The 15,000-nt window shown below is 43.6% G+C and overlaps 1 protein-coding gene across 2 annotated transcripts in view; it reads left to right on the top strand.

Moving 5' to 3' along the window:
- The window catches only part of LOC118784265 (glutamate receptor ionotropic, kainate 3), a 115,230-nt gene that overhangs the window by 67,595 nt on the left and 32,635 nt on the right, over positions 1-15,000 (top strand). For both annotated transcript variants that reach the window (XM_036538405.1, XM_036538404.1), the window contains 2 exons: positions 7,237-7,350; positions 14,028-14,231. In XM_036538405.1, the coding sequence (XP_036394298.1) occupies positions 7,237-7,350; positions 14,028-14,231 (318 nt within the window). The remainder of the gene's footprint in view (positions 1-7,236; positions 7,351-14,027; positions 14,232-15,000) is intronic.

The raw sequence follows: 15,000 nt of genomic DNA, 5'->3' as shown, positions 1-15,000 counted from the left end.
TACACCACTCTGCTGCCTACAGAACCAAAGTGTCAAAGCTCAGACATTCTGGAACCTTCCAGAAAGGCCTGTCCTCTTTAGTATTAACATGCAGATTGCAACTGACTTTCTTAATGGGAGGTTGCTATTGAGAACACACACATAAAATACAAATAAGTGCTGTTATGATGCCTACTGCAAGCTCCACAACACCCTCTCAACCCCACCCGCAGCCTGCACTTGTCAGATAGACGATATCAGTTCTTAAAATTGCTGTTGCACGACAGGGAATAGCAGCAACACTCCCACCAATATCCGTCACTCTCTCTGATTTATTGGCCTTCAGATTCTTCTGCCTTGTCAGTGTATGGCCTGTGCCGCTCTCTGAACTGAGAGAGAGAGAGAGAGAGAGAGAGAAAGGCATGCAGAGAGAGAGAGAGAGAGAAGGAGATGGAGAGAGAGAGAGAGAAAGAGAAATGGTTGCCATATTTCAGTAAAATCACATTAATATCTGCAGTGTGGCTCGAAGCCCTCGCATCATGTATTCCGCAAGGCTTGGAGTGGATGGCGGTTTGCGCCGCTCCGGAACCCAGCGCCTGCTTTCGAGCTGGTTAAGCTGAAGAGCTCCAGAGTAAGCCCACTTAATTGAATATTCGCCCCCATTTTAGGCTCTTATTGAATTAGCAGAAGTCTCCCGGATGAAGAAGTCACTTGATGCTGGCTTTAATTTCATTAAAAAAAAGAAGAAGAAGAAGAAGAAAAAGAAAAAAAAAGAGTCGGAAAGCTCTTCTCACAGTGTATATGGCAAAATAACTTTTGGAATTGCTACTTTGGATAATCACGTTTAATGAATTGAGTTAATTGCACGCAATTAACAAGAATGCGGTAGCATGCTGAGCGGAAGACATTACTGGTAGTTTTAAGCGCCACTTTGCTGAAGTCTTCTCTCTTACACAAGCTGTAACTAATATACTTTTCAAACCGTGGCATATGCTGCTCTTTTTATGGGAATGAGGGCATTGTGTGATGCTTTTCAGTGCCACTGAGCTGAATCTAAAAGCTGAGAGAGGTGTACGCATGCAAGTGTGTGTGTGTGCGTGCGCTCGTGTGTGTGTGGGTGCATGTGTGTGTAAGAGAGTGTGTGTATGTGTGTGTGTGTGCATGCATGGGCATATGCGCTTGTGTTTGTGTGTGTGTGGATGCCTGTGTGTGTGTGGATGCCTGTGTGTGTGTGTGTGCGTGTGTGTGTGGATGCCTGTGTGTGTGTGTGTGCGTGTGTGTGTGTGTGTGTGTGCGTGTGTGTGTGTGTGTGTGTGTGTGTGTGTGTGCGCGTGTGTGCGCGTGTGTGCGTGTGTGCGTTTGTGTGCGTGTGTGCGTTTGTGTGCGTGTGTGTGCGTGTGCATGCGCTTGTGCTTGTGTGTGTTTGTGCGCGTGTGTGTGTATGTGTCGGTGCGGATACATGTGTGTGTGTGTGTGTGCGTGCGTGCATGCGCTTGTGCTTGTGTGTGTTTGTGCGCATGTGTGTGTATGTGTGGGTGCGGATGCATGCGTGTGTGTGTGTGTGTGCGCAGCTTTAAATGGATCCATCTCAACTGTGAGCCGCATGAATATTAAACAGCACTTTGGTTGTGGAGGAGGGGGGATTCGGTCCACAAAACGCTCTGCCGAGAATGCAGATGTGTAGCGACAGCCACAGGACTATCTGTGCTAATGATGTGTTCAGGAGTGTTTCTACAGTGTGTAGTGCTTTTAGCCCGAGGCCTACCACTCGCGCTAAACTCCCCTTATCGGCTGAAATCTTAGCACTGATCTTTGCCAGCTAACTCACAGCGTGGTGCTTTGAGATGCATAACTCCATCCCTTCACACCCCATACATCCCAGAGCCATGCATTCTTCTGAAATGAATCTCAGAAAACTATGCTTTTTTTTAATCTTTTGCCCTCCTGGAAATTGCAAGGAGCCCCATTTGAGTTAAGGAAAAAACCACCCCGCACTCAAACAAGACCTTTTCTCAAGGACAGGCTTTTTACTCTGAAATCTGTAAAAACTAACAACGTGGAATTTCACAACTAGAGGAGAGTTCAGGCCATCAGCTTTTACTGCACTCTCCCTCGCTCTCTCTGTCACAGATGCATCGCAGACAGACTGGCATGATGCAGACCTCTCTCTCTGTGTTCACAGAAAAGCTCGAGTCATCCATTGTGTGTCTGTCATCAGAGCTGATGCCGAATGGCAATTTGTTTGGATGATTGCTGCCGTCGGGTTTATTCACAACAGAGGCAGCTCCTTTGATTGCTTACAATTCATAAGATTGGTATTGATATATTAGACTCAGAGATCCACTTTGCGCAGAGACTCACTTACAGTTCAGAAAATCTGTGCACACATCAAAAGAAATGGGAAAAAAAGGCTTTTGCAAAATATTATCCATTGAAGTATCCTCCTCAATACCATCTGAGATATCGTCCTTTTCATTGTAAATGGGTTAAAAGTTATCAGAGTTAAAAAAAAAAAACTCAGAAGCAATGAACTTGTGTATGCATTCATGCAATTGTGGTAAGTGGGAAATAGCTTGCAAAAAACACACAGAAATTGCAGGGGAAAATTGCAGATGGTAATGTCACTCAAACTTAGGCCTTGTGGGTATAGCCAGAACCTCAGTCTCAGTCTGTCACACACAGCAGCCTAGAAAAATACACACAGGGTCACACTGCGAGACACAAGAATCACATTTCCTCTCACTATTCCACAATATGTATGCTGATTCAGGTTTGCAATGTATAAAATAATTACAAACTGTATGAATTTTTAAGTCTGTTGGAAGTTGATATATGCCACGCACACATGCACACACACACACACACACACACACACACACACACTGCAAATATATTAGTCAGACAGGGAGACTGTACCTTTAATTGCATCCTTGAACAGTTGAATTAAGAAATTTCAACAAGTGTTTTTACAGTTTTATAAACAGTGTGTTTTGCTTTAAATTTGCTTTAAAAAAAATGTTCATTGCATGCATTTACTAAACAGAAGTCCTAGTCCAAAGCATTAGTTTGCGTAGTGTACATGTTTGCACCCAGACCCTTAAGTGCTTATACAGTTTTATAAACAGTGTGTTTTGCTTTAAATTTTTCAAATTTCTCAAATTTCAAACCCAGACCCTTAAGCTTTGTTTCAAACCATGTTTGTCCTTAACTCTTTTTCTTTTAAAACAGGGTACAAGTGAGCTCAGCGATCGCTGAAAATGAATGAAAATATGCTGTTACTACTGAGAAGACCTTGCCTTTGTTTTGTAAAAAAAAAACACACTTGCCTTTACTTGTAGTCAAGGTGAAAGAGTGAAAGACAAACGTGTAGTGAAAGCAGGCCTTACTGTAGCAATTAAGGTTAAACACCTTGTTCAAGGGTACGGTGTTCCGCCCGGGCTTCCGCTCTGCAGCCCTGTGGTCCATTTACATCCATAGTTACAAAACCTTTACACCCCTCACCCCCATCAAGCAGGTAGTCTACATCTGAATGAATGAAAGAGGCTGACGTTCGTTCAGACAGGTCTCAGTGTTACCGTTGTGCTGGCCTTCCTCTATTAGGTAGCACACTCATTCCTCTTCCTTCTTCATAAAATACACATTCTTTACACATATTTTGAATGAGTCATAAGGAGGCCATTCTCATTCCTTTGAAATGCGTTTGAAAATTGCATTATTTACATGTATTCCGGCCGAGTCACACTTTGCTAACAGAGCTAGCAGAAGAGGTGTACTCGTTGGTGTTTCGGTCAGTGCAGAGGTAAACTCCCAGTTTAAAGGTGGCGGTTCTGCAGTCCTGGCCACAGGGGAGTCTGAGGATTCACCTGAACTTGATAAACATTTGGAAGTAATTCTTGATTGTTTTGTACCATTAGCAGTTCTGCCACTTCAAACACAAAGGACTCATTCCGCAGTTTATGCCTTTTTACTTGGCTGCATCCAGTATGGTGTATGAGCTTTGATGCTCTCTGTGTGAAATCAGTTCATTTATAGCACAAAGAAGAGGAATTGGCTTTTAGCTCATCTATTCTCTGAAACCTTTGTAACAGTCAGTTTGTTTTTTTCCCCCAAGTAAGCAGCTCTGTCTTAATTGCTTCAATTTTGGAGGTAGTGTGGCTGCATTGGACACAGGTGAAGGAACGGGAATTAGCTAATGATTGGTGTTACTTGCTAAAATGGGAAAGCAGGCTAATTAGGAAAAAAACTGGTTCTGGGACAATGATCAGTTTAAAGGTGTGTTCTCCGCCTTCCACATTTGTGCATTGCCAGCTGTCACAGCAAATTAATAAGAGTAGTTATGCAGAGCAGGTAATTCTGAAGTCTTGGAAAAGAAAGCCGCAGTTTTCACAGTGTTATACTGTAGGTAACTTCACTTCACTTCACTCTATGTATATATTTGCAACATCATGTGGATGAGACTTTCTGCGGCTGATATAGGAATACATTTACGTTGACATGTATTCATTTAGCATTTTTATAGCTTTTATCTAAAGTGATGTACAAAAATGCATATAGTGGGCAAACAACAGGCACAAGGGCAAGATGTGTACAGGTCATACAATGCAGATAGTGCTGAAGCTGAGCACAAGGTCAGTGTAGCGAGACAGAGCTAATCTAATATAAGGATACATATCAAATACAGTCACTGGGACAATAAAGTTCTGCTAAACTACCTAGGCAAAAAAGTGCTACAAATATAACATAAGAGATAGTGCTACATATGATAATGGTGGTATGTAAAATTATTTTTCTACAATCACTAAAGTTTCTAAAAATAGCAGAAAGAACAGTTGAATTAAAATGACGGTTAAAATGACCTAATATTAAAAGGAGCTTGACATAAACATTATGTTAGACCCTACATGTTATATGCACAGATGCAGTACTGGCATAAAAATATATGTACCTCAGTGCCACTGTATTTACCCTGAGATATTACAGACTAGTCAGTACCCATGTTCTGCATTACTGTCTTCCATGATAGTCTCATTTTTTTAAATCGAATATTTCTCAAATAACAAAGACAAAGGAGTAATATCAAGTGATCACTGTGTATCAGTTTGCTGCTGACCCGGCGATGGAAGAAGTCAGAAGCCGCTGAATTTGTTTTATTGTCTAATGAGATATGCGGTGTGAAGTGTTTGACGTCTGTATATAATGCCAACAGACGCGGGCTTAAGGGAGAGCCTTACTTAAGGAAGAGGGCAACGTTTCAATAGAGCAGATGATCAGTGATCACTGCGTAAAATAAATATTCATGAGATATCAATACGCACATCTTAAATGCACTTCAGTGTCGTGATTTCGCTAGATAGAATGAAAGGACTACATGAATATTCCAATTTGCAGCAAAAGCACAGAAGGGCGGCTTTAGCTCAGTTTAAAAAAAGATCTATTGAGCCTTATTGTGCTGCTGAATTTATAAAATGATGTATTTTGCTGAGGAAAGTGAACTGAGACTGCGTTTGAGAGACCGCGCCACTTCTGTACGAATGCGAAACATGCGCGTAATGTGGTAAATTCAATGGAATGCCTAATGAATCTCATTTCAAAAATCTCTGCTGATTTTCAGTGCATTCGCCCCAGAAAACAGTGCATATTCATAGTGCATGAGAAATTATGCATTTGTCAGTGGCAGCTGGCGGGAATCAAAGCGGGAAGGCATGGAACAACTGTTAGAAACGGTTAGAAACGGCCGTGAACCTATTTTTCGTGATTAACCAAATTACCAATTTTATGAAGCTTCTCACATCAGTGGCTCATTCCTTTTTACTTAGTTGTGTTGTGGCAGTGCCTTTGTGGATTCGATATTAACTCATTTAATGTGAACATATTGATCGGGCTACTTTAAATACTTTTGTAAAAACACACACATTGGAGACATGTTTTTGTTGTTATTACGCCTAGAATTATTCGCTGCAAAGTGACCGTATGCAGAGCAACCACATCTCATGTGGTCATGGAAAATGGAGTTAGCTACTAATGAGTGCTCTTTAATTAAATAATAGTACAAAAACAATCAGATGCAATTTCAAATTTTCAGATAAAGGTAAGTTGTCTGCCTGCCCTGACTCCAAGGATATTTTTTTTTTTTCATCTCCAAAAAATGTCCTTAACTGGATGGGGAGCTTTGCATTCTGGTTTGTAAATATCACTGATTATTTTTCTTGTTTTGAGGCCTTTGCGCAACATCCTCAATCATATTTCATATGCATGTGTATGTAAATAAAGCTGATAATCACACGGGATTCACAGGCCAAACCAAAGCCATGCAGCTGCATATTGGCTTGTACTGTAAATGACTGAGACTCGCACGTCAGATGAAAACATTCACTGTGAAGGGCCTCTCCTTCACACAGTGACCCATCCCTGAATGATTGAATCTGAAAGGTGATAATTAGCATACATGTCTTTATGTGCTGTCACATTAAGGATGCTACATAGCCCTGATGCTGTAAACGAGCCAAGTCGTTTGTTATGCATTTAAAAGAGTGCCCGATGTAAGCATGTGTTCATCATTCAGCCTTGTAAACTCACATCCGTAGGAGAAACCCAAATGAAACAAAGCCATCAATTATTTGCATATGGTACAGGGGAGGTCCAGTCAATGAGAAAAATAATATGCGCTTTATGATATTTCTCAGGTATTCACAGGCAGCGCTCAACAGACAGGATCACAATCTATAAGCCTACAGACCTTTGGGATTTCTCCAGCCAGTGACTCAAGCTAACCTTTTTGCCATCTCATTCAAGGGAGAAATGCACAACCACAATTCGGTGGAAATAGATGAAATAGATCAGAAATAATGAAGGCCAACTTTGAGAGATCAAAATCAGGTACCCTGAAGTATGTAGCCACTGAATGTGTAGTGGATAGCACTTCTTATGACATTGTTGGAGTATAAAACTGAAGGTTACTAGGTTCCTGGGTTTAAGCACATCTTGCATCAGGAGGCGGTGGACCTCTTCCCCAGTGATGTAGGAGACCTTCTACTTAATGACATAGTGGACCTTATACAGCGAACCCGATACTCAGCAATGCAAAGCCGCCATACGTATGGTAAAAGGTGACAGCCAATCAGCTAATGCTGTTGGATGCGAAAGCCATCATTCGCTAATGCTGGGGGGGGGGGGGGGGTGGCGGGGAGTTTTTTGCCGGAGTCAGGGTCAGCCGCACTGCAGAGAGCGGAGCGGTAATGTGTTTTTAACCTTCTGCAGGTGGGGAAGTGGAGTGCGTCCGGGGGCCTCAACATCACAGAGATCCCCAAGAGGAAAGGGATGAACATCACCGACTCGCTCTCCAACCGCTCCCTGGTCATCACCACAATACTGGTAAGGAAGGCTCGTCCGCTCGGCCTGGTCCTCAGAGACAAAGGGTCTAGTCTGCACACCTCCTTCCTCCTTGCCTTCGGTTAGCTTTGGAGGGAAAATGTTAACCAGCAGTTCAGATAGTTCCAGGCTTAGCTGAATAGATCCATTGTGAAGTACTTTAGTGATACTGCAGCTGTGGGTGAGCATATCAGAAAGACAGTCTGGCTGTACTGTGCTATACTATTCCATACTATACTATTCTGTGCTATACTATGTTATACTAAACTATTTTGTGCTATGGTATGCTATGCTATACTATTCTGTGCTATGCTATGCTATGTTATGCTATGCTGTGCTGTAGTGTGCTACATCGTGCTACCCCCACTAGCGTATCTTATTTGTTTGTTGTTTCGTTTATGAGTTATGACAGGTAAATCGGTGCTCACCGTTAAACAACCGGCATTGTTTCTTCTACATTTCAGTCATAAGGCCTATTGAACCCTGAAGTTTGTTGAGCAATATGGCTTCTAAAATGGGCAATTTTTTTGCCTGGGACAGGAACATATCCACACTCACTCACTCATTCTTGCTCACTCGCTCACTTCCTGATTGAGCAGCTCCTGCAGTAACAATAGCTTACCACTAGAGGCACTATGGGCAGTGACTGATTACCCCCAAAGAGGTGATAAGTATAGCCTAAGGAAAAAAAAAACAAGCATCTAAAACGTTCTCAGATCAGTATAAACACTGCACGTGATAGCTGTGTGGTTCAGGTTTTTCTTTTAAACACAGCCAAGCTTCCAAGAAATCTGAAATAACATTTCCACCAGGTCACTTGGAGGAGGTGAATTCTGCCTGGGCAAATTGCTCTGTAAATTAGAATCTTGGTAATACCAAGGTGCAGAAGCGTCGCGGGATGCAATATTGAAAGTCTTGTTTATTTCAGATCACTTCCTTGTGGGTGGTAGATATTTACAGGAAGCGAAAAAAAAAAATGTTGCATGAGGAACACGGCGTGGAGCCCTGTGCGGTTTGTTAGGTCAGAGCCGCATGAAGGAAGATGCCAGAAAACGCCATTAATTACAGGACTGGAAATAAACAGGTGTTTCATCCCAAAGCTCAGCCTCCATTTCCTGGCATCCGAGGCCTGTATTTAAGGCTGTCACCGACAGGGTAGTGGTTTTTTTTTGTGGGGCTGTCACAGGGGCGCTGACAACGAACAGCCCCCTCGGGCCAATTTTGGACGGGAACACGAGTTATCAACAACATTAAACACTGTCATTAAGTAAGATAGAAATGCAAGGCTGCAATTATTACCAAGGGAAGACTAGAAGGGATGTAATCAGTGTTTCCTTGGTGCCAAAGAAGAGGAGGAACATACTCTTTTCAGAGATAGAAAGTAAAAAAAAAATACCTGAGGGTTTGGGGGGAGATTCATATCATAACACAAAGACAAAGGCCAGGAATACCCTTCCAGCAAATGCATCAGGCACTCCTGGCTCTCCATTTTTGATGAGGGCTAGTTCCATTATACACAAGCCACTCAGACAGCACTCAAATATATCGTTCTGGGCACCAAATGGCTTTTCACAGTACATATTTTGTGTTGTATTCCATAGCTGTTGAGATGTTGTCATTCTTATTATTATTATTATTTGAATTTTACCGGTATCTGTTATGCATCTTTAGGTGGTTGGAAAAACAGCCATACTGATCTCCCGAGCTTTAAATGATTAACACTGTAGATGCAGCCAGCTTAATGACATCACATCAAACATTTCACTGCCGCATCAATAAGGCAAAAAGTGAACACTTTTATAGTGATGGCCTCTGGCATCGAAAACACAGATTAAGATATTAATGTGGTCTCCATTGTGCATTAATTGCCTTCACTCCATTAGCTGTGACCGGCTCGAAAGGCCTTCAGTCAACCCACCTTTTTATATACACACAGCCATGCAGCCACAGACAGAGAAACAGGTTTAAACTCTGCTGAACGCTTTGATTTAAATCCAAACCTTGGGGAATTTCAGGAGCTAGAAGGCTGAGAACAGATGGCAATGTCTTTTTTCCCCTCAATATGAAAAGTTTTTGATCGAGATAATTGGACAACTTGTACCAAGTTTTCTGTAGAGCTAACTGGCTCTCAGTTTCTGTCTAAACCCACGTAATGTATTCATACAATGTGAATTTGTGTTATAGTACGTTTTAATTATGATCCGAAGCAATGGAGGAAGTTGGTGCTGTGTGCGAGGATAGCTTTCACAAAGGCATCGCCTGCAGAGGTATGGTATCCAAGCCATATGGTGGAATGCCGACTGTCAGTTGTCATTATTTGTTTGATTGTTTGAAAGCAAAGACTGTTAGCACATTGCAGCTTTGATCCACGTTCTGTATTAGTCCTGAGTTTAAGTCATTTCTCTGCACTGTTCTCCTCCCACCTCTATTTTTGAACCAAGGTAGATATTTCATCTGTAAAATGGGAGTGTCAGAGGAGGTGAGATCTAATTATGACAGCTAGTAAAGGCATATATAGGTATAGGTGTCCTTGAGGGCAGGGTTCGATTTTCGCCCTGATACCTGCTGCAATGAGCTTGCTGCGATTATTGTTGAAACTCAGAGCATGCAGGTTGAAATTGAACTGTGGCTCAATGTCATAGTGCCGGCTGTTTGTGAGCTTTGATAATTGCTCTAGCGGGCGCCTATAAACTGGAGTTTCTGCTCCTGGTATGTCATAAAATTGTGTCCAGAATCGTGCTCGTTCGGTGTCGGGTTTCACAAGCTAAGCTTACAAGACAGCGTGTCACCAGCCAATGTAAAATGACCATTCAACAATGTAATCCGCAAGCAACAGCTGCCGATTCAGGTGAACTGATTCCAGTAGAACCACACCAAGGTGAAGCACACGTGTTGGGTAGAACTGGACGATACAGATCTTACTGAGCTATGGCACGAACACCAGTGTTTAACAGATCCTCCCACGGAGTAATAGAAGCGTTATAAGATGCTATAAGTCGCTGGGCAGTTTGTTAACAGTGAATGTAGAATGAATGATTTTTCAGGGGTGACGTCCCAGGGTTATGCCCTATACTTTAAAACCTATCAAGAAGAGAGCAAAAAAACTAATAATTCCAGTAGTAATTGTAGCTACATTCTTAGAGGATAACACATACTGTGGTTGTTGGTCACACCTGGCTCCACCAGTCCCACAGAAACTAACTGCATGCATCTCAGTGCACTTGCTTACGATGTTGTATTGTGTGTCCCGGGGCCCTAAAGCAGCCCGGCATGTAAGTGTTACACCGTTTCCTTTTCCATTCAGCTGCTCCGCCGTGCCACCTCTGAAGATCCCACGCGTTATTAAAATGTACTCTTTAAAGGCACCCCTTGTTTTGCAAGTGTGATTAGCTGCAGCGTGCGGGCAGGGCGGTGAAGGGCGTTTCGGAGCGACTCGCCCGTCCCTGAGTGTTGCGGGAGCAGATCGGTCGCACGCAGCGGTGCCTGAAACCCGGGTTCAGCCAGGTGCCAAGAAAACATTATGATCTCGGGCTTCCTCGCAGCCCCACCGCCTGCCGCCAGATCAATTCCGCCAAATAAATATCAGCATTTCACAGGTGGCGCGAAGGGAGCGAGGGCCTCCCCTCGCTACAGCGGGAGAGAGTGCATCGTGTCTGGGAAATGGCGGCTTCCCTGGGACGCTCAGGTTTTTAATTATCAATCCCGAGAGGGGGACCTCGGTGAAATATTTTGGCTGGGGCACAAAGTATTGCGCTGTTTTAAGCTTGTGGAAAAACTACTGTGCTGCTGTATTCTATCACGCTGTTGTAAGAAAATGACAGGAGAAGACGAACGTGTGTGTGTGTGGGAGTGGTGGGGTTGTATTCTTCTTCCACATAATTCTTTTGTAATGGAGGCCCTGCTCAGATCACAGCGGCAGGCGTAATGGTAGAGCCGGAGCAAATTGAGATGTGTTTTGTTCCCTTAGAGGAAGGCGTGCAAATGATATCCTCTGAAGACGTTCGCCATCGGGAGAGCTGGACAGGAGGCATAAACAGTGGCGAAATTGATTTCCAAATCTGGGACGTTTTCCACTCAAAAATGCTATCTGGGATGCTATTACATGGACCTGACACAGTGGCCCTTTCCAGCTGACTCCGGAAAACATCTCCATCTCTCCTGGTGTGAAATATGTTTTGGAGAGAGAGAGGCAAAGAAAAATATTATCACAACTTGTTTTTTTTCCCTCTTTAAATGTCTCTGGCCACATTGCTTAGTGCCTGGCATGGAAAATAGAGACATAAAGAAGAGGGCACCTTGAGGAGGGAATCGATTACCCGGCCAAGAGCTTATGAATTGTATGGCTGGCCATTGTAAGTAATAAATGGTGTAATAGCCCATGGATAAGTAGGCCACAGTGTCTTAAACACACCCCAGGGTCCACAGGTCCTTCAAAGGGACACTTATCCAAAGCCATTAGCGTCAAGTGCGGCCAGACAAAAATAGCAGAAAACCGAAAAACAAAAACAGGAACCCAAGGTGGTGCCTACGCCCTGTCCACCCTTCCGTCCGTTCTCCCGTATCGTTTGCTTCGGGCTGAGGATGTGCCTTTCCGCCACAGCATCATGTCACGTGCAGTGGGGACACCGAAGGCTACATTATGGGCATGTTCATTTTGATGGCGGTGCTCTGTTTCGAATCAGGGGTTTATACGGTGTGCATAACGGCCTCCGGGGGGAAATACTGCTATCTTGTAAAGGCATAAATGCCGCTGCCTCCCTGGCCATAACAAACCTCACTAACCACCCATCCCCCCATCCCGACATCCCCCAACGCACCCCACCTCAACCCCCCCCCCCCCCACTTTGTCATTGCACAGAGGTCGGGGGGGAGGGGTGGTTTGGGGGGGGGGGGGGGCGCAGCATCTTCCTATACAGTTTTGGTGACATTGCTAGTGTGGTCGAAGCTGCTTCTGTGCCTTGATTTACGGTGTGTGGGGGCACGGTTGTACATGAGAGGAAAGTGTATGAGGAATTAGATCCATTCTTGCAACATCTCTGTGCAGTTGTTTTTTTTACGGTGACAGATAAACCACTGAAGCGTCTAGTATAGGTTACCTAGCAGCCAGGCATGTGGATACTGTGGTGATTTGAGTTTTCTGGGGAAACACAGTGGGCAGAACACCAGAGCTGGTCAGAAGTGGAGACTGACTGAAACGTCTACTGCAGAGAAACATAAGTGCCATGCACTCTGGTCTGCATGCAAAATTCAGTTTTCTGTCCACCCTTTTGATCTCTTCATTTATGTATAAATTTTGATGTTTTGAAGGTAGTAAATATATGTATGTTCTCACCTCATGCGGCTTGGATACCTCAAGAGTGTGACTTCTCTCTTGAAATTAATGGTTCCAGCAAACTAGCTGTCTAACTGTCAGATGTCCACTTCTCTGTACATGCTGCTTATCTGTCATCTTAGGGCTACGCCTTGATGAAGGCTTTCTGCCACAGCGTGCAGGCAATAGGCAGGTACTTTAGGAAATATGTTTCTGCTTTACTAATGAAAAAAATAGGGCCATATAAATGTCCAGGATTGAGAGTACACTGGACTTGAACTGATGTAAAAGGGTGGTATATGATGTGTGTGTGTGTGTGTGTGTGTGTGTGTATGTGTGCGCATGCGCATGTATTTATTATTATTTGTTTTTTATACTTGAAATTCCATCATATCAACAAATCAACTGCGTACTTTGGATTTACTTTGAACCCAAAGAGCACCTTGACTGGATGCTTTTAAAAATGTTTGCAGCCAAATGCATAACTTTCAGTGGACATCTCATTACTCATTTCTGCGCTTCACTGTTTCTCCTGCTAATATATCGCTGGGATTTGAATATGATGACTGCTACCACGTGTGATAAGTACAGATTGTGTTTGCTGTTGTAATAAAATGCTGGCAGGGAACTGGGTCACTTCTGCTTAGTTCATTTTCTACTTCAATGATACAGATTCACACAGCATATATATCACATTTTATAGAAGATAAAGCTTTCACTGCCCTTTCATTTATAACCACATATGGTACGTTTTTACAATAACACCTGAATATGGAGAACTTATAAATGTTCCATAATGTAAGCATTAATAACTGCATTACACATCATTAAAGGTACATTTTTTATGTTCATACTGTCATTAAATGTTAGTAAAATGTCTTATTCAGAAGGTGGCCAGAGTTGCCAGATTGAGGAAAATCCATGTAAGGATGTGTATTTTTGCCATATTGTATGTATTCTCACCACAATGGTGCACATTAGGAACCTTGTCTGGAATCTTCTTAAATTTTATGCTAAGTAAAACCTTTATTAACATTTATTACAATTGTATTAAACATCAGTAATGTACATGTTAATAAATGCTAATAATATGTATATACATGATACATATAAATAGTTTATTAAGCAGTCATAACCACATTAAGTGTAGCTTTAGCAGAAATTCACTCCAAGCAAACGTAGCCTTGCATAGTTGAGCGCAGCTACTGTAGACAATGTTCCCTGGGCCTGAGAAGCTGTCACCCCCTCTTATATCTTACAGGGAGTTATCAGTGGAGATCACTTTTCTCCAATTAGGAGGGTGTGCTGGGAACAAATTGAAAAAGTGACCTCAGCGCTGCTTTCTATTTGATGTGCTTTGTCTGTGCAGGAGGAGCCATATGTCATGTTTAAGAAGTCTGACAAGGCGCTCTCCGGCAACGACCGCTTCGAGGGCTTCTGTATCGACCTGCTGAAGGAGCTGGCCAACATCCTGGGCTTCTCCTACGAGATCCGCCTGGTGCCGGACGGCAAGTACGGCTCGCAGGACGAGAAGGGCCAGTGGAACGGCATGGTCAAGGAGCTGATGGAGCACGTGAGTGTCGTCACCCGGGGGGGGGGAGCGTGGGAAATGGAAGCTTCCGGGTGTGTCGGCCATGGCCATTAACACACTTCTCGATCACAGTGTTCTCTGTTGTGGCCAATGACACACACCTCAAGAATGGCAGGGCTGAAACACATCCTCACTACCAGGGACTCCCAGTGCACAAAAAAATCCCTTCTGCCTGTATCCTGTAACGACAGTGTACGTGCAAAGCTGGCTGAATGTGTAATATGCATAGCTTTGCGATACTTCAACGCACGCTCTCCTGATTGTAGTATTTCGAAGTTGTCCTTAAAAACAGCAAGCCTTCTTCTGCTTTTAACAAAAAAGGTGGTTGTGACATATTTAAAGAACGTTGTTTACGTGGTTAGATGGTGTGCCTGTGCATGGGAGAGGCACGCCTGACTGCGTGTGTTGCGTGCGATTCACAGTATAATGGCAGCCAGATATTTCAAGGCAACAGAGCTGCATTCACACAGACCGCCTCAGAGCCTCGAGAAAGGGAAAATGCCGGTTTTTTATTGGAATAAAGTCCCACCGAAGCAGAACGTGTCCCCGTCTCGACGATGCCGGCCGGCTGGCATTTGCGGAGAGGCACGGCGGTCACCCTCTCCGCGTCCCCTCCTCTGTGGGACAGAGCTGGGCCAGACTGCAAGGCTGTAATAGCCTAAGTGGCATTTAATGGAGGAAGTCATATGATCTGAGTCAATGGAGAGGTGCAGAAGGGCCCTGCAAAGGTGATCCGTGGGGGCCGCATTTA

The sequence above is a fragment of the Megalops cyprinoides genome, chromosome 10 (genome assembly GCF_013368585.1).
Source record: "Megalops cyprinoides isolate fMegCyp1 chromosome 10, fMegCyp1.pri, whole genome shotgun sequence".
Classification (NCBI taxonomy): Eukaryota; Metazoa; Chordata; class Actinopteri; order Elopiformes; family Megalopidae; genus Megalops; species Megalops cyprinoides.
Note: the sequence above shows the minus strand (reverse complement) of the source record. Positions and strands in the feature narration are given on the sequence as shown.